This window comes from Rhinolophus hipposideros (genome assembly GCF_964194185.1).
Source record: "Rhinolophus hipposideros genome assembly, chromosome: 17".
NCBI classification, from domain to species: Eukaryota; Metazoa; Chordata; class Mammalia; order Chiroptera; family Rhinolophidae; genus Rhinolophus; species Rhinolophus hipposideros.
The window spans coordinates 59269953-59295668 of NC_138063.1; the positions used below are offsets into that span (position 1 = coordinate 59269953).

At 45.6% G+C, this 25716-nt stretch overlaps 1 protein-coding gene across 3 annotated transcripts; it reads right to left on the reverse strand.

The window, feature by feature from the left end:
- Positions 1-1249: 1249 nt before the first annotated feature.
- Positions 1250-24479, reverse strand: COPG1 (COPI coat complex subunit gamma 1). Of its 3 annotated transcripts, none has more exons than XM_081078917.1 (24): positions 24326-24479; positions 23333-23385; positions 22806-22886; positions 22466-22537; positions 22202-22281; positions 20922-20997; positions 20566-20658; positions 20048-20134; positions 18587-18744; positions 18345-18478; positions 16316-16383; positions 15864-16052; positions 14367-14462; positions 13500-13743; positions 12254-12329; positions 10931-11034; positions 10336-10461; positions 9968-10036; positions 6926-7068; positions 6431-6602; positions 5661-5758; positions 3763-3901; positions 3465-3563; positions 1250-1736 (listed from the first exon to the last, which is right to left on the reverse strand). In XM_081078917.1, exons 1-24 carry the CDS (start codon positions 24360-24362, stop codon positions 1606-1608), a joined length of 2625 nt encoding a protein of 874 aa, XP_080935043.1. In that variant the 5' UTR covers positions 24363-24479; the 3' UTR covers positions 1250-1605. The 3 variants fall into 3 exon arrangements, with proteins under 3 accessions (XP_080935043.1, XP_080935045.1, XP_080935044.1); XM_081078918.1 differs by lacking the exon at positions 1250-1736 and adding an exon at positions 2967-3143; XM_081078919.1 differs by lacking the exons at positions 20048-20134; positions 20566-20658; positions 20922-20997; positions 22202-22281.
- Between the last annotated feature and the right edge of the window lie 1237 nt (positions 24480-25716).

The following is a 25716-nucleotide window of genomic DNA, read 5'->3' on the forward strand; positions in this document are numbered from 1 at the left end:
GCAAGAAAAAGGCTTTTATCCCTGCGGCCCTGGCAGAGTTTCTATATACGTCCCAGGGAGCCTCAAGTATCCTTTTTATAGCGGGAACCATAACTCTAGGGCACACCAGGTGATTGTACGGGTGAAATCAGGAAACATTTTCTTTACTTCGCAATCCTACTAACTGGTTCATAGTTTGGGGCCAAAGTTGGACTATTAGGAAAACTTCCAGTGGAGAATCACACAAGTCAGTCACTCAAACTTCACTGGGCACCAGAACGAGTTCTTTCAGGGTCCTCCCTTTCCCAGCCAAGTCTGAATCTTTTCTAAGGGTGAGGCCAAGATTTTTTTTTTTTTTAAGATTTTATTGGGGAAGGGGAACGGGACTTTATTGGGGAACAGTGAGTACTTCTGTGACTTTTCCAAGTCAAGTTGTTGTCCTTTCCATCTTAGTTGTGGAGCGCAGCTCAGCTCCAAGTCCAGTTGCAGTTGTTAGTTACAGGGGGCACAACCCACCATCCCTTGTGGGAGTCCAACTGGCAACCTTGTGGTTGAGAGCTGATGCTCCAACCAACTGAGCCATCTGGCCACCGGGGGGAGCTGAGCAGCAGCTCATGGACTTCATTCTAGTTGCTGAGGGCACAGCTAGCTGGCCCACGTTGCCCCGGAGCTTGTGCTCTAACCAACTGAGCCACCCATCCGCCCTAGATTTTTAAAAATGGGCTTTGCAGGTGTATTTCAGCCATAAAATTGGTAAATTACCTGGCATGAATTTAAAAATGTTGCTGAGGTGGTTTCTGAGCCTGTCACCTTGGGACATAAACCAGGGATTTCTGTAGCTGCCAATAATAGCTCTCTAAGGGCTGTTCTTCCCCTTTGTGCATTCCCTGAATTGGACTGAAGTGGGAGCAGGCAAACCCCAGCACACACTCCACTTCAGACCTGATGCTAGGGAACACCTAGGTCATCAACCCCAAACCTTCTGGAGCTCCAATCCATCATCTACAAAAGGAAGGTGGTTGTGAAAATGCAAGAATAAGTACATGAACTCAAAACCTGTTAGCTGCTGTAATTCCCTCAGCAAACCTGCACTGCTTCTGTTCCTGAGTGTGGGGCTGGTCAGAGAGTAGTAGGAGGGTGTCCTGCCTCATGGTAAGTACAGCAGCCAAAGAGCTATGGATGCAAAGGGGATAGAGTAGGTGTTCTTGGTGGTGGGGAGGCCTAGAAGGGGAAGGTGGAGTCCCTAAATATGAGTCTGCAGAAGTAGCAGTCATTTAATAAATACATGCTGATTTATTTATAGCAATAAGCTGATTTCTTTGGGGATAAATTCAAGAGATGCAAGCATTCTATAATTTGCGATGTCCTTCCCTGGGAGGCAGGGCAGCAAGTTCTAGGATAAGCTAAAATCATCCCCTATTTAAAAAAAAAAAAAAAAAAAAAAAAAAAGTTATAAAAAAAATGTCTTTGGGAAAGGGTTCAATTGAAAAAAAATTGCAATGACTCCTAATTGTTTTTGAATACAGAAGCTTGGGAAGGAGTTTCCACTGAGTACATGAGGAAGGTACGACTTCTACATAGCAGTGGGGGGAAAGAGTAGAAGTAAAGCTGATGTAGGCTGGCCTCTTAGCCCACAGATGCCAAAATGATGTCTACTGGCAGCTCCTCTGAACTTCTGGCTGTCACCTGCATTGTAACTGTGTCCAAAAGAAGCAGCCGGGAGCGCACCAGGATGTCATGACCACCCCGGAACACACCTGGAAGGGAACAGAGAAGTACAGGTGTATAAGTCAGAAGTAGGCTACAGAGGCTATCCTGAAGGTGGCATTTGCAGCAACTGATCAGGCAGGTCTGTGGTAGTGAAATGAGAGTGGGTCTGGGACCAGAAAAGCTGGGCTGAAATCCTTGAGTGAGGCCTTGCACAAGCCACTTTACCTCTCTGAGCTGTAGTGTCCTCAGCTACAAAGTGGAGGAGATAATAATACTGGCCATATTTTAAGCTTCTACCAAGATCAAATGAATTAATGGACATATGAGGCTGTACCTTATGGTGTCACAGAGGCTCTCACACATGTTGGCTGAATCTAAGAGCACAGATGAAGGGACAGTCCCACCATAACAAAACCACAGAGCAGGTGTCTACAAAACCCAAGGGACTGGGTTGCTTCAGTGCGGCCGGAAACATGGCCTTCAGGGCTGTCAGCTGTGACAGGGCACTGAAGGAGAGCTACTCCCAACCATGTTTATAAACACTCAGCAAAAAAAAAAAATCTCCCATTTCCTTTTGTTCATTGTCTTAAGTGTGATAATTGTATTGTCGCCCCTTTTTAAACAGAGTTATCATCTATTAGAGGAACACACAGATACAGAAAGGTTTCCATACAAAATACTGTATTTGTAATTTGCTTTAAAATACTGTGGTTGTTGAAGCAGCACATGGGGGTTTATTATACTGTTCAATTTTTGTGTATGTTTAAAAATTTCCATGATGAATGCTTAAAATCCCATTCCTATTAGAAAATTAGACAAAGATTATGAAAATAATTCACAGAGCAGCAAATACAAATGGTACTTCACATTTGAGAAGATGTTTTACGTTATTCAACATACCAGAAATGTAAAATAAAACTATACTAAGATACCATTTTCACCCAGAATGGCAAAGGTCATAAAGTTTGATAATACAATGCATTGTCCAGAGTGTAGGAAGAAAGTCATATGATTCCTAAGGAAGGCAACTGGAAAAATTTATCAAAATGAGAAATGCACTTTGACCTCAGTGCATACAAGGAAAATAAAACAGGTATGTGTATATATATATATATATATGTATGTGATTATTCACTGTAGCACTGTTTATAATAGCAAAAGACTGGAACAATCTAAATGTTCATCAATACAGGATGGTTCTATAAAATATGGTACATGCACACAATGGAATACGAGGCAGATACAAAAAAGAATGAGGATTCAGTTTGGGAAGATAAAAAAGTTCTGGAGATGGATGGTGGCAATAATTGCACAAGAATGTGAGTATACATTTAATGCCAGTGAACTGTACAACTAAAAATGGTTAAAATGGTAAATTTTATGTATACTTTACCACAATATTTTTTAAAAATGAGGAAATTCTACATATTGATAGGAAAGATCTCCAAGATGCACTGTCAAGTGAAAAGCAAAACCATTTTTACATAAACATTTGAATTAAAAAGGGGGAAATATTGGCTTTTATATACATAAAAATTGCTAGAGGGATACTGGTATTGTCTATAATAGTAACATTGGTTGCCTATTGGAAGGGAACTAGATGACTGGCAGCAAGGGTCGTGAAGGAGACATTTCACTGCAGGTCTTTTTTCACTTCGTGAATTTTCAAAACCAATTTTGAGTCCCTTGTTCCCAGCGGGAGCCCTCAGCCCAGGATACAGCAGCATCCAGGCTGCAAGCTACCCCGGCACTTCCCACCTGAAAATGCTGCTTACCAGCCAGGAGCAACATATGGGTGTTCTTGTTATCTGGCACTTTGTCTGACCTCTCACAAGGGTGCATTCCCAAGAATTTCACAATATTTCCCACAGCCTCTGTAGGGAGAAATCACAGTATCAATAAGCCACATGTCTTGTCTCCCCTTTGTGCCACCACAACTCCCCATCCCCTAACCCTGCTGTGAAGGGCTTTTAATGAAGTGGTATCTGTGCTACAGACAGGGCCCTATATCCTTGAGGGGCAGGGATGGGGAGGGAAGATGAGGAGCACTTCAACAGCAGCCAAGGATTTTACCTTCAAGTGTCTTGATGGTAGACAAGGTAAATGTTTCCTCCTTTTCAAACTCTTCTCCTACTTCATCCCAGGCTGCTTCAAAGTTCAGCTTCATGACTTTTTGGATGTGATCAGCTATAGTGACTTCCAGATCTTCCAGCTAGGGAAACAGAGATGGAAGTTAGGCACCCACTTTCAGGGGAGAGAATCCTTGCTCTGCACACCTCTGGGCCTCTGCTCTGAACTCACTGCTCACCCCTTCCTGCAACACATTCAACGGGAACTTGCTAGGCACTGAGCAATGTGCTAGGCTCTGGGGACACGCAGCCACTTGACTGGGTACCTGTCCTCAAGGTACTCACAACCAAGTAGTCCCTTCAATGGAAAATACCCTGACTCAAGTATTCACCTTAGCGTGTCAGCTGGAAAATCACATCCCTTCTGAAACCTGCCTAAGTCAGTGTCTCAAGGACCCAGAGACTGTACGGGAACATCATAGAGGTCTGACTGCTATGGCTGTGTCCCTCCTATGACTCAGGAGGTCCTCCCCCTTACTTCAGCTATGTCCTCTGGGCCTGACATATATTTGATCCACACTTCCATCTTAGCTGTATCCTCACTTAACATGATACAATTAACCCCCACCTTGGACTGCATGTACATAAAGTTTCCCTTTATGTACATTTCCTCCTCAAAGAAGCCCCTACTCTTGTGGATGTGTACGGTGTGCATAGTAGGACTCAGCTCCTACAGTAAAAGCAATGCCTCAAACTCAGCCCTCCGTAGGAAATCGCTTGGTCCTAGGCCAGTTCCTGCCTATAGGGTCATTGCTACCTTAGGGAAGGCCCCTCAACAATGGCTCTAGGATGACACAACACCGATGTCAGTTATATTCCTCAGTGATTGGCCCCTAGTCATAAGGAGCTCTAACAATCTCTATGTCTAAATTGAGTATCATGCTCTACATTCAGGTGGCACTGAACCACTGCCGCCTGGTCAAATCCCAGAACGATTCCATCTAAGCTCAGAAAGGTGGAATTGGAAGAGCTATTTTAGTGCACGAAAGGACTGCCTAGCACAGGGGTGTCCAAACTTTTTTCAACATTTTTTACCAAGGGCCATATGCGGTAAAATACACAAACAGCTGGGCCACTCACTCGAGGTAATGTACGTATTGCCTCACCTGATTTATTTAAGTAAACTAAATATATTTTTGGAATTTGCTGAGGGCCAATTAAAAATGGATTGCGGGCTGCAGTTGGCCCGCTGGCTGCAGTTTGGACACCCCTGGGCAGATGCAAGCTGATCCAATTTCTCTAGAAAGCAATTTGACAGTCTTGAAAAGAATTGAAAAGTCTTAAAATCATGCTTACCCTTTGATTTATTCTACCTCTAGGAATCTATCCTGAGCAAATAACCTGAGACGCAGATAAAAAGTTTTATCCAAAGGGATGTTTAATGCAACATTTATAAATAGTGAAAATGTGGAATCCCAAATGCCCAACATTAAAGGAATCAAGTGAGTTATGATCTTGCTATATAACAGATTATTTTAAAGCCATTAAAAACTGTTTGTGAAATATTTGTAATGACACAGGAAAATACACTATGGTTTTAAGTGAAAACAGCAAGATCTATAATGTACAGAATGACGTCAATTACACAGCTCTCCCCCCACCCCAAAATAACTCGCAAGGACTATGGCTACTGTTTTCCTGTGTGTTTATATTTTTGTATTTCCCAAGTTTTCTTTTTACATATAAGCATGTATTTTTTTCAAGTTAAAAAAAGATTTCTTTCAAAGAGAGCTATAAAGCCAAAAACAGCAAGAAAATACTTCAAGTTTGGTTGTCAGCTCCAGGAGGGAGTTGCTCTCAGTTTTAGGCTCAAAACTAAGCCTCCTGACACTAACTTCTTACCACATATTCATCCTCATAGCCTTCATCATCGGTCTCTCCAGTGGTGGGGTCACAGTCCTTGACTGTGAACTTCATCATGCAGCTGAATGTGCAGGCCACTGTGGGAAAGAAAGGCTGGGCGGTCAGGGTACAAGTTCCTCCATAGGGCAGGTAGCCACAGCTGGCTGTCCAGGCCTCTGCCACATTATCCAGGCAACATGCTATCCAACTCTACAAATCTACACAGAAGGCACCACCTTGTAGAAAGGCAGGAGAGTAAAGTCATAGGTTCAAGAAATACCCTCATGGGGGAGGGAAGAGGAAAGCAGAAATGACACAGGACAGCTACGTCCATATAACAGTCACAAGCCCACTGTCCAAGGCCTAGAAAAAGAAGCTGGTGTTTTCTTGGGAGTAGTGGATTTGGAATGTTTCAGTGTTTGTGCCTGTCTTTGTGCCTATCTTTGTACTTTTGCATGGCATGATGAATGGGTACTGGTTTGAGGACCTCGGTTCTGCCTCTTATCAGCCATAAATGACAACTTAGATGTCATTTATTCTGAGTCTCAGTTTTCTCATCTATGAATAGGGATGGCAGTACTTATCCCCATAGGTCTTCCATGAGGAGGAAATGAGATCATGTATGCAAAGTACCCAGCACTTAGCCATTCTTCTTCTTCTCAGGACTGAAATCAAGGAATTAAAGCTCTAACAGGTGACACAAGCTGCCCTCCTCATTATGATCTTGTGGGCTCCCATGAAGCCAGGTTGGTATCTGGAAAGGGGCTCACCAGCTGTGGGGTCTTCCTTGGGCAGTGCCACCAGCGTGTAGCAGGTCCCAGGCTGGTTGTAGGGTAGGCTCCGGGCAGGCACATAACAGAGGACCTCATAGGCCTCAGTGGGCTCCATCTGCACCGTGACATTTTCCAAGGTCTGGTCGTTGAGTGTGTTCGTACAGTCAAACTGGAGCAGGGACGAGAGGGGTTGCTTAGACACTGCTCTAGGTCCAAGCCCTGTTGCAATAGAAGAGCCAGGAGGTTCTACCTCTCACCCCGTGGGCCAGTCACCCTGTCCAGGCTCCTTGTCTCCATGCTGACACTCAGAAGCCAGAAAAGTCCTGGGTCAAGTGTGTGTGAGACATACCAGCTGATGACAGACCCCATCATCAAATTGGGTTCCCAACTAACTCAGTGTGGGGGGTGACATGACCCTATAAGACCCATCAGACATAGGACCACTCCCTGGTCCTAGAAGGCCTCAGCAGGGCCTCAGCCCTCCCTGCTCACCTGGAACACCATGTGGTCAGTGAAGGTGTGTTTGGTGCAGTGGATGACATACTCTGTTTCTGACTCAGTGAGGGCCACAGGCTCAGGCGAGGACTTGAAGAGGGGCCCCAGTCCATGAAATTCTGGCACTGCGGCCAACTGCTCTGAAAACCACAGGCCACACATTTACTCAGCTTCTCAATTCCCAGACCAACTTGTGATAGTTTCCAGTAAATGCTCATGCTCAATTATCAAGGACTTTCATCCTACCAAGTGGGTGGACATGTATGTACAACTGGTTACTCACTATTTCCTAAATATATTGATGTGTTTTCTATCTCCTATCTCCCTAATTTTGCTCAAGCTGTACCCCCCACCATGCATACTCAATTCCCCTCTGTCCTAGAAAAGACCTCAGAAGCAACAAACTGACTGGGAGACCCCAGTGTCCTAGGGGTAATCCATGTGGAGACCTCCCTCAACTTTAGAAGCTCAGCAAGGATTCTTAAGATGAAGAGTAGGAAAGACTACGCGGATGAGTTGGATGCTGTTATAGCGAGAATCAGGTAAAAGAACGATCTGGTCCTACACATTTGTCAGTTAAGACAAATGGCCAATGAAGAAAAGTTTCACTGTACAGCTGAAACTAATATAATTCTTTTATCAACTATAATTGAAAAATAAATTAAAACAAAAAGAGATGTTTCAGATTCAGAGTGTTGCAGAAAACTCAACTTAGAGTGGTCTGTGGGCATCTGGTAAGGCCTAGCCCGACACTCCACAGCCAGTTTCCAGCAGTAGGCTGGGTCTTCTGGTCCAACGCATGGACCCCCACCCATGGGCCTGTCCAGGTGAATGAGGCATCTGGAAGCTGTCTGCACATGGCATCCACCTATGATGGCTAAAGCTGCTGTTCTCCTTCCTATTCTACGACAGAGACAGGATTCCTCAAACTATGGGTCATGGATCATCTGTGTCAGAATTACCTAGTGTGAGGGCTCATTAAAAACTCCAATTCCTGGATCCATCACAAATCTGTTCTATTATAATCTCTGTTTGGGACCCAGGAATCTGAATTTCTAACAATTTTTCTCAAATGACTCTGATGTCTACTAATCTTTGAACACCACTGCTCTAATATTTTCAATTTGTCTCCCCGATTAAATTTTGCCCTGTACTTAGTAGGCACTTAATGCATGTTTGAAGAACAGAAACAGAAAGTAGGCCTTATTTATTATTTTGCTTCCCCCCACCACAAAGAGCCTATGTGATTGCTTCAGCCCTCTGTAGCCTATCTAACAAATATGCAGGCAATGGGTCCCAGCCCACTACTGGATCCTGGCTGTGTGGTGTAGGGCTAGGCCCTACCAGCTGCCCAGAAAGAGCCATCTTAGCTATTAGGAAGAACTGGTATGTAGGCCACCATGATCATGATCATCAGCCACCGGAGTGCTCTTCTATGGGAATTCATTTCATTGGGCCTCAAGTTTCTAGACCTGACACTATCTGGGGGATTCTGTTAGTAGCTATCAGTTAATGTCTCCGAGTTTCAGAGTCTTCATCAATAGAATAGATGCAATAATCTTGCTCACTGCTCACAGGGTTGTTACGAAGATAAATGAGGCAATAAATGTCAAGATCTAGCAAAGTTCCTAAAATTTAACATGTGATCAATAAACGTTAGGCTTTGGAAGATTGTTTTAAAATGGAATCAATACACTCTAAGAGGCTTACGAGGAGTCTTCCTTGGAGGAAGACCTTAGAGGGAGTGGCAGAATGATCACCCCAAGGATATTAATGTGCTAATTGCCAGAACCTGTAAATATGTTACCACACACAGTAAAAATGACTTTGCAGATATAATTAAGTTGGATCTTGACATGGGGAGATTATCTTAGATTAGTTGAGTGGGCCCAATGTAATCACAAGGGTCCTTATAAAACGGAGGCGGGGGGTCAGAGTGATTTGAAGAGGCTATGCTGCTGACTTTGAAGATGGAGAAAGGGATCACTATGCAGAAACGATTTCCCCCTAGAGCCTCCAGAGGGAGCTCAGCACTGCCAACACAGTGAAACTCATTTTGGATTTCTGACCCAAGATAATAAATTTGTCTTGTGTTAAGACACTAAATTTGTGGTAATTCAGTGTCTTAGCAGCATGAGGGAAAAATAATTAGAATTAATACAGAATGAAAAGTTTCAGGTTATGAGTGATCCCAGTGAGCTCAGGATCCTAGTTTTCTTGAATCTGAAAGATAATATGTTGACAGGAGACAGGATTCTGGAATGGAATGGAAAAGGGGGATTTCATTCAATTCAACAATAACTGGGCCTACTCTGAGGAAGGAAGGCACTGTGCTAAGTGCGGTGATAGAGAAAATAAAAGACAGAACATATGAAGAATCACAGAATTATTTAAGAGAAGACAGAAGAGATGCAGTAGAAGTGATCGGACAGAAGAGCTCAGAAGAGCTTAGTAGATCAGGAAGGGCTTCACAAAGGAATAGAGGTATGTAATAGCCCGTGAAGGTAGGAATTCAATGGATAAGACAATCTGGCAATTAAATACACAGCCTTGCCCTTAAAAATGCAAGACCAAAGGAATAGATGAGTACTTAATCTAATGTTACAATACAATGTGGATGGAACACATCTGGAATTCAAGAAAAAGTTCCAATGTCTTTGGACCTCAACTATGCTGAATCAGACATCCTGAACTGGCCTGTCCTCCAGGGGTTTAAGATTTCAGAACCAAGGCTGACAGGCAGCTCTGAGCCAGTTTAATCTGAATCTTAATTCCAGTCCAGCCCCTCCACTTCCTTGCTGTACAATCTTGGGCAAATCACTACCTTCTCTGAATTTCTAATTCCTCAGATTCCAAATGGACTTAATATCATCCACGTGAGGGTCAAATGTGCTGTCTAAAGTACTCTCAGGGCCTAGCACTCAGGACAGACTTGATAAACAACAGTCTTAATCTGAATTCCCTTGAGGAGAGCAACTATTCCAAAGCTGAGGAGGCTGAGCCCTGCTCTTGAGAGCTCCACCAAGCACTGCTACTCACCCTGGAAGATCTCCTGCCGGGTTGTTGCCATTTTCTCAGGCTGCTTGGCTGCTGTAATGGGAGTGCTTTCTGCAGAAGCAAAGACACATGATGACCAACAACTCCAGTAGTGGAGCAGTGTCGTATTGAGCATGGTGGTGTTACCTAGAGATTGTAATTTCCTGAGAGTGTGAAATACAGAACATGATAAAGAGAGCAAGTGTTTGTGTGTATGTGTCTCCATTTCCTAGAGCCAGAGACAAGAAGGGTTGATCCCTCCGCCAAGCACAACACCATCCAGGTTAGGTTTAGTGGTTTTGTGGCCATTGCAGACCCTCAATGGAGGCCTGAACCCGAGGGCCTCTGAAAGGAGTATAGGTGTTACTTACCTGTTCTTTGCTCTGCCATGGGTGTGGTGGCCAGGGGCACAGACTTGAGGTCAAAAGGTTTTTCCGATGGTTCTAGGGTGTACTGCTGTAGAGCCCTCTCTAAACCAGGGATGGACACAGTCAGACCTAGAGGCCAGTGGCAGAGAGAGGTCACTCTGTTTGGCATGTATGACAGAATGAGCACCAGGAATCTCTCATGGAAAACTGAGGTCCTCGCGTCTAGGTTGTATGACCCTGAGAAAGCCACTTAACTCTCTGAGAACTACACTTCCTCATCCAAACCCTCCTTCATGGGAGGGTTTGTAAACATACACACAGGAGTGACTGATAAAGGGTAAAGCACTATACAATACAGGTTTATATTAATGACTAGTGTTTCCATTCACTGGGCTGTTTCCACGCACACTGGTGTGAACCACATGACCTGAGATCTCCTAAGGTCACAGGGATGCCATGAACTTGCCATGGAAGTGCAACCAAGAGTGTCTTTCCTCAGATTACCCCTAACCAGGGAGGATGTGTCTACTCTGGAGTGACAAAAAGGGTCACAGCTCTGGTAGAGGGCTGGGTCAAAGACAGACAGGGAAAGACTCACCATTTAGGATATAGCCTGCATTGAGGGCCTTCTGCTTCTGCTCCAGAACATTGAGATAGAAGGTGGCTCGGTCCCTGACTTCATTGTCATCGTCCATCACACACCTGCAGCCAGAACACAAGGTAGTCCTGACGGGGGGCCCACAGAGTGGCAGGAGGGATTCTGTAGGGCTTCATCAGAGGGTGGTAAGAGAAAGAAGGTCTCTTAAAGCTCTGAGAGCTCAGTCCCCAGATGTGGTATCCAGCCATCAAACCCACAGAAGAGTCCATAAGACTCTAACTAAGAGGTGAACATAATCATATTTCCTGGATCCTCTTCCTAAAGGCCACCCAGTGAGGGAGGCAATCTTCTGTATCCAACGGCAGATGTCAAAACAGAATTTAATATGACACAGCAATTTCACTCCTAGTTATATTCTCAAGAGAACTGGAAACCTATGTATACACAAAATTTGTATAGGAATGTTCATAGGAGCATTATTCACATGAGCCAAAAAGTAAGAAACAATCCAAATATCCATGAACTCATGAATGGATAAATAAAATGTGGTATAGTCATACAATGACATATTATTTGGCAATAAAAAGGAATGAAGCACTGGTACATGTTGCAACATGGAAGAACCTTGAAAACATTTTGAAGAAGCCAGACACATGAAAGGCCATAAAATTGCATGATGACATTTATATGAAATATGCAGAATAGGCAAATTTGTAGAGATAGAAAGTAGATTAGTGGTTGTCTAGGGCTGGTGTGTGTGTGTGTGTGTGTGTGTGTGTGTGTGTGTGGCGGGGAGGGAATAGGGGGAGTGGAGAATGACTACTAATGGACACAAGGTTTCTTTTTGGAGTAATAAAACTCTTTTTTTTTAAATTTATTGGGGTGACAATTGTTAGTAAAATTACATAGATTTCAGGTGTACAATTCTGTGTTACATCATCTATAAATCCCATTGTGTGTTCACCACCAAATAAAAATCTTTTAAACTTTAGATTGTGGTGATGGCTGTTACAACTTTGTGAATACACCGAAAACCATCATATTATACATTTTAAATGAGTGAATTGTATAGTTCATGAATTATATTTCCATAAAGCTGTTTAAAAAAAATAAACTCGAACAAAGTCATATCTGGGTGAAGAGATTTTTTATATGACATTATTTTTCATGTTCTTCTATGCCTTCTATTTTTTCCCTACAATCCATACTTGTATAACTCACCTCCCCACCACCACCCCATTTTAGTTAAAAAGGAGACAAAAGAAAGCTGCCTGGGCCTAAGGGAACTATGTCATCCATCAGGGCCCTCAGACCTACACTCACCTCTTCAGCAACACCAAAATACTGGGTAACATCGCTTCATTCTGGGCTCCAAACTTGGCCAGAGCACTCACAGCACCTGTGTTTATGAAGCACACATGAAATACCTGATACACCAGAGCCAATGCCACGAGTGGCTCTAGGTGGACCTTGGTACCACCCAGCTTCAATTTCCTCATCTATTTCATGGAGAATGCAGACCCAATGTAGAGTTCCAGGAGGTATTTTCAGCATGAACTATGATGAGGCCCCTAGGAGCTGGCCACAATGTCAGGCTTCTCAGCTTCTGTATCCAAATAGCCTTAATTCACAGTTAAGCATTAGATTAATATCAATGAGAAAATCAATACTTAATGATTATCAACTGCTAAAAGAGGAAAATCTGTCCAGTGGGCATAGGGAGAAAAATAACAGTAAATTAAAAATAAATAATGATGGGGCTGGCCCGGTGGCTCAGGCAGTTAGAGCTCCATGCTCCTAACTCCGAAGGCTGCCGGTTTGATTCCCACATGGGCAAGTGGGCTCTCAACCACAAGATTGCCAGTTCAATTCATTGAGTCCCGCAAGGGATGGTGGGCCCCTGCAACTAAGACTGAACACGGCACCTTGAGCTGAGCTGCCGCTGAGCTCCCGAATGGTTCAGTTGGTTAGAGCGCATCCTCTAAACCACAAGGTTGCCGGTTTGACTCCCACAAGGGATGGTGGGCTGCGCCCCCTGCAACTAGCAATGGCAACTGGACCTGGAGCTGGGCTGCGCCCTCCACAACTAAGACTGCAAGACAACAACTTGAAGCTGAACGGCACCCTCCGCAAATAAGATTGAAAGGACAACAACTTGACTTGGAAAAAAGTCCTGGAAGTACACACTGTTCCCCAATAAAGTCCTGTACCCCTTAAAAATAAGTAAATAAATAAATAATGATGGTTACACATTGAATTGAACACTCATTTAACAGAGTGAATTTTATGATATGTGAGTTATATCTCAACAAAGCTATTATTAAAGAAAGAAATAAACACTAATATAAGGTGAAACTTAAAAAAACAAACAAAACAAACGAGAGGCTAAGAACCATTCAACCAGATGACCTCTAAGCATCTCAGGTCTTCTATAATATTATTAAAAACTGAGCCTATGAGGCAAAAACACCACGTATCCTGTTCCCCACTGGTGGCTTAGGCCCCTTTGCCAAGGCTGTCTACTCATGAACAAGCTAGGAGCGCAACTTCAGCCTTGGCTCAGACCCACCTGCCCGGACCTCCTCATGCTCTAAGACTACTCGGTTATAGATGAAGCGGATGTACTTGGAGGGGTTGTTGGTCTTGGGCCCCTCCTGGCCCAGGAGATGCAGGATGCGGGTGGCCAGCACAGTGAATTCGCAGTCCTCGATGAATTCGCACAGGTGCGACAGCCCTGTCTCCTTGCTCTCTGAGTTCTCCTCAATGATGCTGATGATGCAATCCACGATGGCCCGCTTGTACTCAAAGCCGCCCTGCAGCAGGAGATTGAGCTGAACAAGGACACTGCTCTCTACAGAAATGAGCTGTGAGGCTCAGAGACTTACCAGGACCAGGGACAGTGGTCCCAACACAGAACCTGGAGCCAAGGGACCTGACTCTCTGTACTCAATCTCCTTTTTGGGTAAAAGGCTTAGATGGAATGCTCACTGGGGTCTCTCCAGTTCCAACAGTATTTGGTTTAAAAGAAACATTTTGAATCTTATTATCTTCCAACTTTGAGATAAAAGGCAAAATGGGTGATGCAGACGCTATGGAAAACAGTATGGTGGTTCCTCAAACAATGTTTCAAAATAGTACAGAACACTGTTTCCCATCTTGTGCACAAGCATCGCCTCAGGGCACCTGTTGTGTCTTTAAAGCCAGAGTAGCGAGTCATTATAGTTATTACTATAATTACTAGTAATTGTTGCATGTTTATCTCTTAGTCTATGACAAGTTTAAGGGACTGGAGGCACCAGGAAATCTACCTGGTTAACAGGTTGCTCATGGTACACCCAAAAATGGTCTTTTGGCTCCAAACTGAGCATAGAGCCAGCAGCCAAGGCACTTCCTGCACCAGGGGCCCTGGAATGCCCTGCATGCCTCCTATTCTTACCTCTTCCCGTAGCATGGTAAACAGGAAGTTCATGAGGACAGCATGTTTGCGAGGATACTTCTGACACAGGGCACTGATGGCTTGGACAACCACAACCTGAGACAAACAGATATGGGTGAACAGCAGCCTCCTATCACCAGGGTCAATTTACTTAGCTCACTAAGTGCCAATGGAGTCCTTCCTTATGCAAGGCTTGGTTCTGGACATGACACAGAGCAGAGAGACAGAGGAACTCCATCCCCACAGGGAGTACACAGTCCCCAAGCCCATCCAGCGCAGGGTGTTAGGCAGAGCAGTCCCAACAGTCCCAGATCCAGACTCTAGGTCCCCCAAACTCTGCTTTGCTACTCAGACCTCAAGGTAAGTCTATGAGCCCCCTTTCCATCCACCTATCCTGCTTTTCTTCCTATCCCCCATCACACTCCACTGTGATTCCCCTCCATTAACTTTTCTGGCTCCTCTTTGAGTATTCTGTCCTTGGTTCTCTATTCGTCTCACACAGTCTCTTTGGCAATCTTATCTCATCCCGTGGTGTTTTTTCTTTGTTGTGTTTTTTCTTAGAGTTTTATTTATTTATTTATTTGTTTGTTTATTTATTTATTTCAGGTGTATAAAACAATATAATAGTTAGACATTTAAATCCCTCACAAAGTGATACCCGCCCAAGCTATATCCTTCTGACATCATATATAACTGTTTCTATACCACTATCTTTCCTATGCTGTACTCCATGTCCTGTAACTATATATGCATATATATATACATGTACAGAGGGTGCCAAAACAAGTATACATATTTTAAGAAAGGAAAACTGTATTAAAATTGTAATACTCAATATATACCGAAAACAAAAGATGAATATACGTCATACTTAACTTCTGCAATTACAAGAAGTGTTCAAAGTGGTTACCATGAGCATCCAGATATTTCTGATTACGGCGAACTACTGCATGAGCAATGTTGACCAAAGTGTCCACTTGTATACATTTTTTTGGCATCCCTGATATTTAATTATAGTTGACATTCAATATTCAACTTTGCCACTGACTCCCAGATGTTTGTCTCTTGTCTGAGCTCCACGTGGTGCTCACAAACTCAACATGTCTGCAGTCACCATCATTGCCTTTCCCCTTCCTTCTTCCAAGACCTGACCCTCTCCTTCCTTCCTCAAACTGATCAACGGCATCACCACCACCCAAACTTTGAAAAACAGCATCATATTTGACAACATTCACTCCCTCAGCCCTTATATCATGCCCTGCCAACTGACTGTACAAAGGAACAATACAGACAAACACCAGAGACAGGGCTGTGAACATCTCCCAGGGTGCCTGTTGAAAGGTCAGCCTTCAACACTGCCAGCCTTCTCCACTGAAGCCTCAAGCCTGAACAATCTGTCAGGTCAGTCCTAGCCCAGAGGCTAGGGAACATGGAGAGGGGGCACAGAGCGTCTTCCTGACTCTGGGGACTGGGGTGTTCCCAAGGTGCCCCGGGTACCTTGAACTCATCTGAGATCTCTGACATAAAAGAGGAGATCTGCTTCATGAGGCGGTCAATGCTGCTCTCGCTGCCAGTCTTGAGGAGGGTGGTGATGGCCAGTGTGGCAATGCTGCGATTTGAATCTGTGACCAGGTTCTCCAGGTCCAGATTACAGGCTGTCACTGCTGACGGATGCTTCATGGCAACCTGTTTTGGGAGGAAAGAGATAAAGAGGACAGAGACAAAAGATACAAAATAGAACTTCTGTCATTCCGCTAGATGGGTCTGGCTCAGTCAGAGAGGTCCCTTAGATAAGTGTATCTCACTATCTGGTATAAAGTAACAATGACCAGGGTTACACCCATCCAAGTCAAGTCAGGAGCTAGGAAACACCTCCAACTGGATCAAGCCACCTCCTCCGACCCTCTTAGAAAGCCAAGCTCCCATTCTGCTTACCATTGGACCCTTACCTTATTGAGGGTGCGGACAGCAGCGTAGCGGAGAGCAGCCTTGGGTGAGCTGCAGAAAAGCTGGAGCACTGTGGGGAGACAGATCCTATGTGCCAGGCTGCCCTCACTGTTCAGCTGCTGGAAAAACCCAGGTAGGCCTCCAGGGGAGGGACAGGAACAGGGCATTTGTTGTGTACAAGAGCTCTGAGGTTGTCCATACCCAAACCCTCTGCTCAGCTCATTTCTCTGCTGGCATCCCCACCTCAACCAAGGAAGAGAACTCTCTTCTCCCTTGGTACCTGATCCATGAGCACAGAGTTCTTAATATGCATATGACAGCCCAGTGGGTATCGTGAATGATGACAGCTGCTATTTACTGAGCACCAGCTGTGTGCCAGGCACTGTGCTGAGAAGCTGCTGTACCTTTTCTCACTGATTCCTCACAACCTTATGAAGCAGCTACTGTTATTATCCCCATTTAACAGATAAGGAGACTAGGGCACAAAGGGATAAAGCAACTAAATTAACTCCACATTAGCAGTCAATAAATGGCAGAATCAGGACTGAAATCCAGGACTGCCTGAATCTGAAGCCTGACCTCTGGACCTGTGTGAAATAGAAATCCACTCCACTCTCCTGAGGTACACACAAAAACTAACAGAACTTCCTCAGTCCTGGTTAAAATAACAGCCTTAGTTCCCATACAACATGGGCACATGTCAGGCAGCATATTTGGCTCTGTGCTTTGGTTGTCAGGAAGCTCAGGGCTCAATTCTGTTCTGGCCGTAGTAGTAAACATGACTGCTGTTTTCTGAAGTATCCATGTTCCTTTATATAATTTGGCTTTTATTCTTTTATACTTTTTTAGGTTTTACTTTTGTTTTTCTTAAAATAACTCTTATTTTGAAGGCTCTATCTTATTTATATATTTCATTATTTTGGAAATATGGGGAATACAATAAGAATGAACGAACACCCAAATCAGTGAATGAATTCATTTAGTTCTTGTATTTTTGTCTCCAAGAAGGGAGACTTATCTCTTAAACATGAACCCCTTCTCTCTGCCTGACCAGGTTGCTCCACTATTATGGAGATTAGAAAAACAGGAGGTCCATTCATTCTAAAATACTTGCAACTTGAACTCTCCTGCCATATCTTACCATTCACTGGGTTTGTCCTGGAACACTCTCCCCCTCTCCTACTCTTTGAATCTAGGTTTAGCATCCCTAAGAACCTCTCCTTTTCTAGCCTCTCAATGTGCCCACTCCTGGTACCAAACACTTACCACATCATCGCATGCTTGCTACTCTGATATATAGTGAGATCTCAATACCCAGCACAGGGACCTGCACAAACAAGGCACTGAATGCTGAATGACTAGATGTGAAACAACTTGAGGCAGTGGATTCTCCTTAATAGTAGCAAAGAACCTTGGTGCCAGACACTATTCTAAGCTATTTGTGTAGATCACACAAGTTTGCAGCCTACTGTAACCCTATGTAACAGGAATGATTACTCTCCACATTCCAGAGAAGGTGAAGTATGGAGAGGATGGATGAGCTGCCCAAGCTCACTCAGCTGCTAAGTGGTGGAGCCAGGACTCCAACCTGGGCTATCAGGCTCCTCTGTCCAGGCTCTGAATGACCCCTCTGAATTGCATTCTCTTTTACCTGAGATAGCTCAGCCCCAAGGGAGCATGTACTGTTTTCGTAATTCCTGGGTTCCTCCACCAGGCCCTCTTGCCATGGCTAGCCAGCCAGCCAGGCTGCAGAGCAGATGTGAATCTCACCTCTGTCACTAACCAGAGTCCCAGCTTCTTTAATGGTAAGAAGGAACTAGAAGTACTGCATCCCCAAAATATAACACATATGAGAGGGCCCAATACAGTGCCTGACACAGAGCAGGTGATTATTAGGTACTGATTCCTTTTCTTAACATTAGACTGTGGCCTATTTGAGGACATTTCCTTTCTCCTCCTGACCCCTAGCTAGGGGTTGATTTCCCAGAAGTCACAAATGTGTGAGTCTAGGGTAAAGGAATGTCTGGTAACCTGACACAGCCGGGGCCAGCTCTTTGGCACTGCAGCCTGGTAGATTGACGATGGCTGAGGCGGCCTCGTACACTACCATCTCATGCTTGTTGCGCAAGCAGCTCTCGATGAAGTCAAACATTGGGCTGTCACGACTACGAAAGAACACAGGCAGCAAGAAGTTGGAAATGGCTTAGCATGGTAGGTTGAATGATAGGTCCCATGGTAGGTCCCATCTAGCCAGGGAAGACAAAAGCCGTTACCTTCCGTCCTCCTCCTCCAGCTGCTTGCTGGCCACCCGGATCATCATGCAGTAGGCAAAGGGAGACTTGAGGCCATGTCGGGTGAACTTGCTGATCATCTTATTAACAGCCAGGCGGTCATTCTTACGTACGTGGTACAGGAGTCCCAGTGCATGGTACTAGAGGACAGGAGATAGAAGCAGAGTTCATGCATGTAAAGCCCAGGTCTACCAGCTGTGTGGCCAAGGGCAGGCCACTGTGTCTCTCTGGGCTTCAGCCTTCTCATTTCTAAAATAGTAGCTGCCTCATAGAGTGGCTGTGACAATTCCCCCAGATGGTCTGTATAAACAGCTCCTGGCACAGTGCTCAACAAATCTCATGAGTATATCTATGTTCTTGTTCCCACCCCCGATTCTGGCAAGGGCCCTGACAGGCATCATAAGTACAGATGTGAAGGGAGACAACAGACACCACAGAGACGAAAAAAATGGGAGGAGATCTGGTGTCTTTCGACAGGAAAAAGGAGTGAATGAGCCCTGAGCATAGACATGTATTGTATGTAAGGTGTTATGCAAGACACATCAGACATGAGATCTTACAATGATCAACCCTACGACACCCCTGAAGGTGCATATTCTTAGCCCACTGACTTGCCCCGGGACTCATGGAAGGTACTAGCAAAGCAAAGTCTGGAGGGCCTGAAATCCAGGGACTCCCTTCTGGAGATGTAAGGTGCACAGAGTTATTTCCTGTCCTTTCTGCTCTTCTGTTTCCTTACCACAGTAGTATTTAAGCACTAAGAATGTTGTGGGTGCCTTCTATATGGGAAGTTTCTCTGGCCCTGGAAGTGTTTTGAGGGGCCATAGCTGGCCCTGGAGATGAGAATAAGTGCAGAGGGTGAGGAGAAAGAGATAAACACACAGGGACCGCCTATAGGTATACTCCAGATGGGTCAGATGTTATGGATGCTGTCTCATTTTATCCTCACAGCTCTGTGAGGCAGAAACTTTTATTCCCATTTTATAGACAAGCAAACTGAGATAAAAGGCATTCCTGGCCTAGCTCACAAAAGAAGAGTTAGGCAGACAAAAGTCCCACCAAGATATTTCCGTGCATCACTAACAGAGCCAGCTTGGCAAAGGCCCTCTGCCTGTCAGGGTCAGGTTTTCTACATCACATGTCTCAAAATAATATTCAGCTGTTTATCAAAAAACTTGACTATTTTGGCATCAAGTGGTAAGCAGTCTCTAACCCAAGCCCCCCACTCCACTTGGGTCGTCCCAAGTGGTGGCCTAGATTCTTTCCCCAAACCTCCCAAATCTCGCCACAATCCAATGACAAAAGATGTAAAACCTGCTCTGTCTAGGGGCCACCAGGATCTCTGCAGTGAGAGCCCATTCTAACTGGCCAATGGCATGCCATCTGCCTAAGTATTTTTTTTCCCTAAGTATGTTAACCATTACTGCTCCACTCACACCTCACCTGGACCATGATGTTATCACTGGATGCTGCCTCCTGGGCCTCATTCACCCAGCGCTTGACCATGTCAAAGCTGCACTTCAGCAGGTGCTGTGGGCAACGGGGTACATTAAGTAGCATGCAGGCAGGAGGCTCTCCCATCACATCTCCTGGGCCCAGCTCGCAGTTCAGCTGGGCCCTGGTTCTTTCCTCAGACCTCTCCATTGTCTTGCTCCTTTGAGATGGTGCACAAGCACAGGGTGGCTCCCACCTTCACTCTCCCTGCCCTAGCAGATTTCCTGCCATGCCCAAACTCCAATAATCTGTCACCACAAAGGATGGGTCAAAGGCCATCCAACTGGCCCCTCCTCAATCAACTCAGTTCCTTAGTGCTCTTCACTGAGAAGGAGGTTGGGACTCTAAGATCTGAGGATACAGAAATACTTTTTATTGCCTACTGGAAAGTGACTCTGATATTTTCTTCAGTTCTTGATCTCCACTCCCACCCCCAGCCATACAGGGCCCCGGCCGCAGCTACACACCAAGGAAGACACCAAGGCAGAGCTGGAGACACTTGGCACCTTGTCCACGATAGCCTGTTTCATGTAGCGCTCAATAGCCTGCAGCATGGTGCTCTGGGGGGACAAGGAATGGGGCAAGAGGGGACACAATCAATTCTCAGCAACCTTTAGGAATGCAGATGATGTGGTGTGGGCGAGTGAGGCAAGGAGGAAAGAAGCAAACATGTTTCCTGTGCACCTCACCTCTCACCCCCATCACCTGGCTCAGTGCTTTGCCTCGGAGGTGGGGGACAACCTAAAGCATTCCAAGGATGAAACTGAACCTTTACTGAAAAGCAGGGAAAGAGCAGGATGGCTGGGTGGGGGAGCAGACTCACATCAGTGATCTGGCAGAGGGCTCGCACGGCTGGGCCCCGGTAGTTGTCTTCTTTCCCGGTCATATCCTTTGTCAGGCTGCAGGGGGAGAAGGTGCTGTCCCTACACAGGAGCCTGGCCTGCCTTCCCCAAGCCCAAGTCCCTGTCCAGTCCTCTCTAGCTCCCAGCACCGCACTTGCCTGGATTACCATACAAGTCTCCTAACTATTGTTCTCTATTTTTGCCCCTTCCAAGCCAAACTTCACAGAGCAGCCAGAGGGATTTTTATAAACCTTAAAAGTGACCAGGTCACTCCCCTGCTTTTACTGAAATGTTTCCAAGGCTTCCTACTGCCATTAGCATTAAGCATAAACTCTTCAACAAAGAAGTCCCCAAGTAGGGCATGTGATTTCTCCTCTCCAGGTGTTTGGGTATGCTGTTTCCTTAGCCCGGAACTCCTTGCCCCCCCCCCCCCCACCTCTGGCCTGCTATTTCTCACTCCTCTTTCAGGACTCCACTCAGACAGTTCTTCTAGAAGACCTTTCTTGATCCAAATTCAAGTTGGGTGCCCTTCTGATCTGCTCTCACAGCCCATCACACATCCCATGGTAAACCATATTATATCCTATTCTAACTCCTGACTATCTGATTATTTCTCTGTCAATTCTGGGGATGCTGCAGAGGCCATATTTGTCTTGTTTGCTGCTCTATTCCAAGAGCTACACACAGGGACTGGTAGACAGTCAAAAAAATATTTTCTAAATGAACCTACAAATGAATATATAACACCTCCCTCCTCCCCCAAAAAAACTGTGACAAGAAGAAATGAGAGAACTTGTGCCCAGTTCTTAAAGGCAGGGATTGTACTTTAGTCACATCTGTCTCCTAAATCACTCAGCCTACGGGAGAAAGAAATACTTAGTAAGGAGGCCTATTTGTATACGTCTTGCATTCTCTGTGTCTATTTTTCTCATGTTCTCTCTTGATACTCACTAAAGTCTTTGTGAGAGTTGCAGTCTGGCTCGGCTGACTAAGAGGATTCAAGGGAAAGAAAGGTTTGTGTTCAACCTAAGGCCAGAAAATTAAAAGGGAAACAGCACACTCTGGAGGCTGCCATGGGGTGGGCAGCAGTAAATGAAGAATGAGGGAGACAGAAGATGAAAGGACACTTGGCAATATGTCAATTCAAAAGTCTCATTGTCAAAAAAAAAAAAAAAGTCTCATTGTCTAGTACACATGAGAAAAAATGGCCTCTGTATCAATGGAATCCCTCAGAACAGCCATCCACAGACCCTAGACTTGCCTACTGGTGACGATGATGACATCCTCTGCAATGCTAGACATCTCCTTGATGGTCAAGTAGCACATCCGACGGAGAGTGGGCTGGGAAAGAGATAGGAAACATCCTATAACCTTTAGCCTAGTATGAGGGTGAGGGCGAGGAAAAGAAAACTCCAGAAGATGTAAAGGCAGTCCACACTGACTGGTGGGGTCACTTTCCCTTGGTGCTCCTACCACCCTGTGATAGCTGTCCCCTCTCAAGGAAAGCTGGGGTTGGGGCACTTACATCGTTGGATTGAAAGAGCTTGGTCATGGCAAAAAAGGCTTCCGTTGCTTCAGTGGTCCCCAGGTGCTCCCCCTATTTTAACCAAGAAAGAAGTTTCAATTTCAAACAGATGGTCCAGAAGGTTCTTCCTGCTGGATCATCCCAGGCCAAATCCTCAGATCCTGCAGAGGCTCCATCGAAGCCAAAACATCAGAGTTGGATGCTGAGGGGACCCAGAGCTAGGCTGTTGGCTACAACCACACAGCGGTTGTTGAATAGCCTAAGGGCTGTTTGACTTTCTCCCCCCTACCCACAACATCCCCCAACACCATTTCTCCACCCCTAAGCCTGACCCTGTTACCTGGTTTATGAGGTAAAGGATCTTGGTGAGGATGTGGGCACATTTCCGAGGGTTGATGGGAGTTTCATTAAATACACGGGCCTAAGAAGAAGGGACCAAGAATATTATCTTCTAGCCCAATTTATTTCCCTTCCATTGACTGCCCTCAAGCACATTCAAGGGCTGGGAAGTCCCAGGGTAAATAAATACACTTGCTTAGACAAGTTTATTTTCATAAGAAAATAGTTTTTTTCTTTAATTTATTAACAACTGCTGAAATCTTCCTTAAATTTAAATATCAGTTAAGAATGTACTGACTTATTGACTAAAGGATAATTATTAAATGCTTGTTAACTAGAAAGAGAAATGAAGAACCAGTACAAAAATGTAAGCATGATGAATCTCTAGGAACAAAGCTTTCCTGTCTTTCCAGAAACAGGTTTTCTCTCCTATTATTCTTTAAACCAGAACTTTCAATGTGTTAGTATTTAAACTGCATCAATAGTAAACATTATGATGAAAGATGGAGGGGAGCAAATGATACTTGCCTCCTGGAGTACTGCACTCTTCTCAAGGTGCTGGAAAGGGTTGGAGCCTCCACCTGCGGTTGGAGAGCAGAAAAGACTGAGTGAGTATAAGTTGTGACCCTGAATTTCAAAACTCTCCCCCAGAGAATGGACAGATGTCCCTATTGTCTACCTAGTCAAGTCTAAACTCAGAATGGCAACCACAACCTGCATATAGAGCCTATCACTCTCCTGCAAGGGGGCGCCCTCTACCATTAACCACTTACAGTCACCCAACAGCCCTGGTAGGGTCCTTTTTTGCCTTTCATAGTGTCATGTCTTGCATTCCTTTACGCAAATGGTACTTAAACCGAGTCCCTACTATGTATGGGGACCATCACCTCCTAGTGATTCGTATTTCTTCACAGCACATGTCACATTTGTAATTAATTACGTGTGTTACTATTTGGTTGCTGTCTGTCTCCTCCATTATACCTGTGACCATTCTAATATTCCCAGCTTAGGCATTGAGTGTCTCACTTGTCCTACTGCAGTATCAGGACACTAAGTGCTGGACACATGCCAATTCCTGGCATGTAGTAAGTGCTCAGTACATATTCGCTGAATAAATGAATGAGTGCAGGTTCTCAGCCACAACACATTAGCTCCACAGATAATACCCCAGTTTGGCCAGGACCAACACATCCCCGGCGAATCCCAAGAGGTCGGACGGGAAAGTAATAAAGGAGCGCCTCCTACTCCCCGTACAGATGGAGAAGCTAAGGCGCTGAGAGGCTCGTGACCTGCCCCATGGTCACCCAGCGAATCGCGGCCCGAGATTAAGAAAGGAGGGCAATGGAACATGCTCGGGCTCTCCGAGGCCTGCCACTGACCAGCTGCGGACCTTTGCACAAGCCCCTGCCTCTCACTGGGCCTCGACCTCGGGCGAGGACAGAAATCCAAAGGAGGGCTCCTAGGAAGGGAGCTGACAGCCGGCACGATGGTCCAGCCTGAGCCAGGCCTAGGCTCCCTCACCCGATTCCTCGTCTTTCTTGTCGAATTTCTTCAGCATGGTCGTTCCGGCGGGGGCGCAAAGCAGTAGCCCTGTGCTGGACTTACGCGGCTAGCTCAGTCTGCTGACAGTTCCGCCTAAGCCACTTCCGGCCGGCCACGTCGCACCGCGCTCTGCGCAGGCGCACCCCGCGCTTTGCGCAAGCGCATATTCCGGCTGGGGAGGTCGCGTCTGACGTTAACCCTGTCCCTGCCGGGGTAGGTCCGGAGGCCGGGGACGGGCGGACGTGGAGGCCTTGGGGGACTGCCGAGGCTTTAGACTCAGGACTGACCGGCACCCCAGCTTTGCGCCTTACTCCCTCCGGAGTTATCTGTGCAGTGGGAGTAGTAGTCGTCTTTGCCTGATTGCGTTGTGGCGTGAGTTTAAACGGCTTTTGGAAGTGAGGGCCCTAGTACACTGTCCCGCAATAGACCCCAATTAATGTTACCAGTTCTTACTATTGTCACCTTATCAGGGAGGCCTCACTAGCCACTCCTCACTCTTCCCTGGCCTGATGTTTCTCCCTAGTTCGAATCACCATCTAACACACTATTTTCACTATATTGCTTTTATTGTCTTTTATTCGCTGGCCTGGATAATGTTGGCATGTAGTAGGTGCTCAGTAAATTCTTGTTGAATGAGTTAATGCATGAACTTCCTCTTATAATTCACGTCTGCTCCTGGTGCAGATTGTTCTGTACTTTAAGGGATCTAACTAAAGTAAAAGATCAGCATGGAAAGTTCAATGTGCTTTTAAAATACTTTGGGTATTTATAGAGGGCCTACTAGATACCGAGCGCTGGGGGCGGGAAAGCCTGGGAAGGGGAAAATGAAACACCACTCAGGGTTTGTCTTCCTGGGAAATTGGGCAGGACACCTTGAGGCCAAGGTAAGGACGGTGAGAACCGACATGCCAAATTGCACTGGTTATGGCAAAGCTGAGTCAGGATAGCTGTGCGCTGCGACGTGTAGCACCAACTTGCCTCGGGAGGGGGCAGCCCCAAGACCTGCGGGGAGGAGAAGGAGCCCTGCTGAGCATCTGGAGCAGAGGCCCGCTGGTGACGAAGGTAAGGGTGACAGCAGAGCAGGAGAAAGGGGTATGTGGGGGGAGGGGCCAGCCTTTAGGGTCATGCTTTGCTGCGAGAGGCTGGGGCCTAGCAGGAAGCTGGGGAGGCGGAGAGCAGATGTTGAGCCAACGTGAAATGGCCAAGAGCCAGAAAGATGTTCAGAATCTTGAATCAGTAACCCCACCCCTTACCCGGAGGAAATCATACAAAAGAAGAAAATAAAGTTGCCTACTGCAGCAGTTTGCAGCAAGAAAATTGGAAACACCCAAAATATCCAGCAATAAGGGGATAATTTATGGGAATTATGC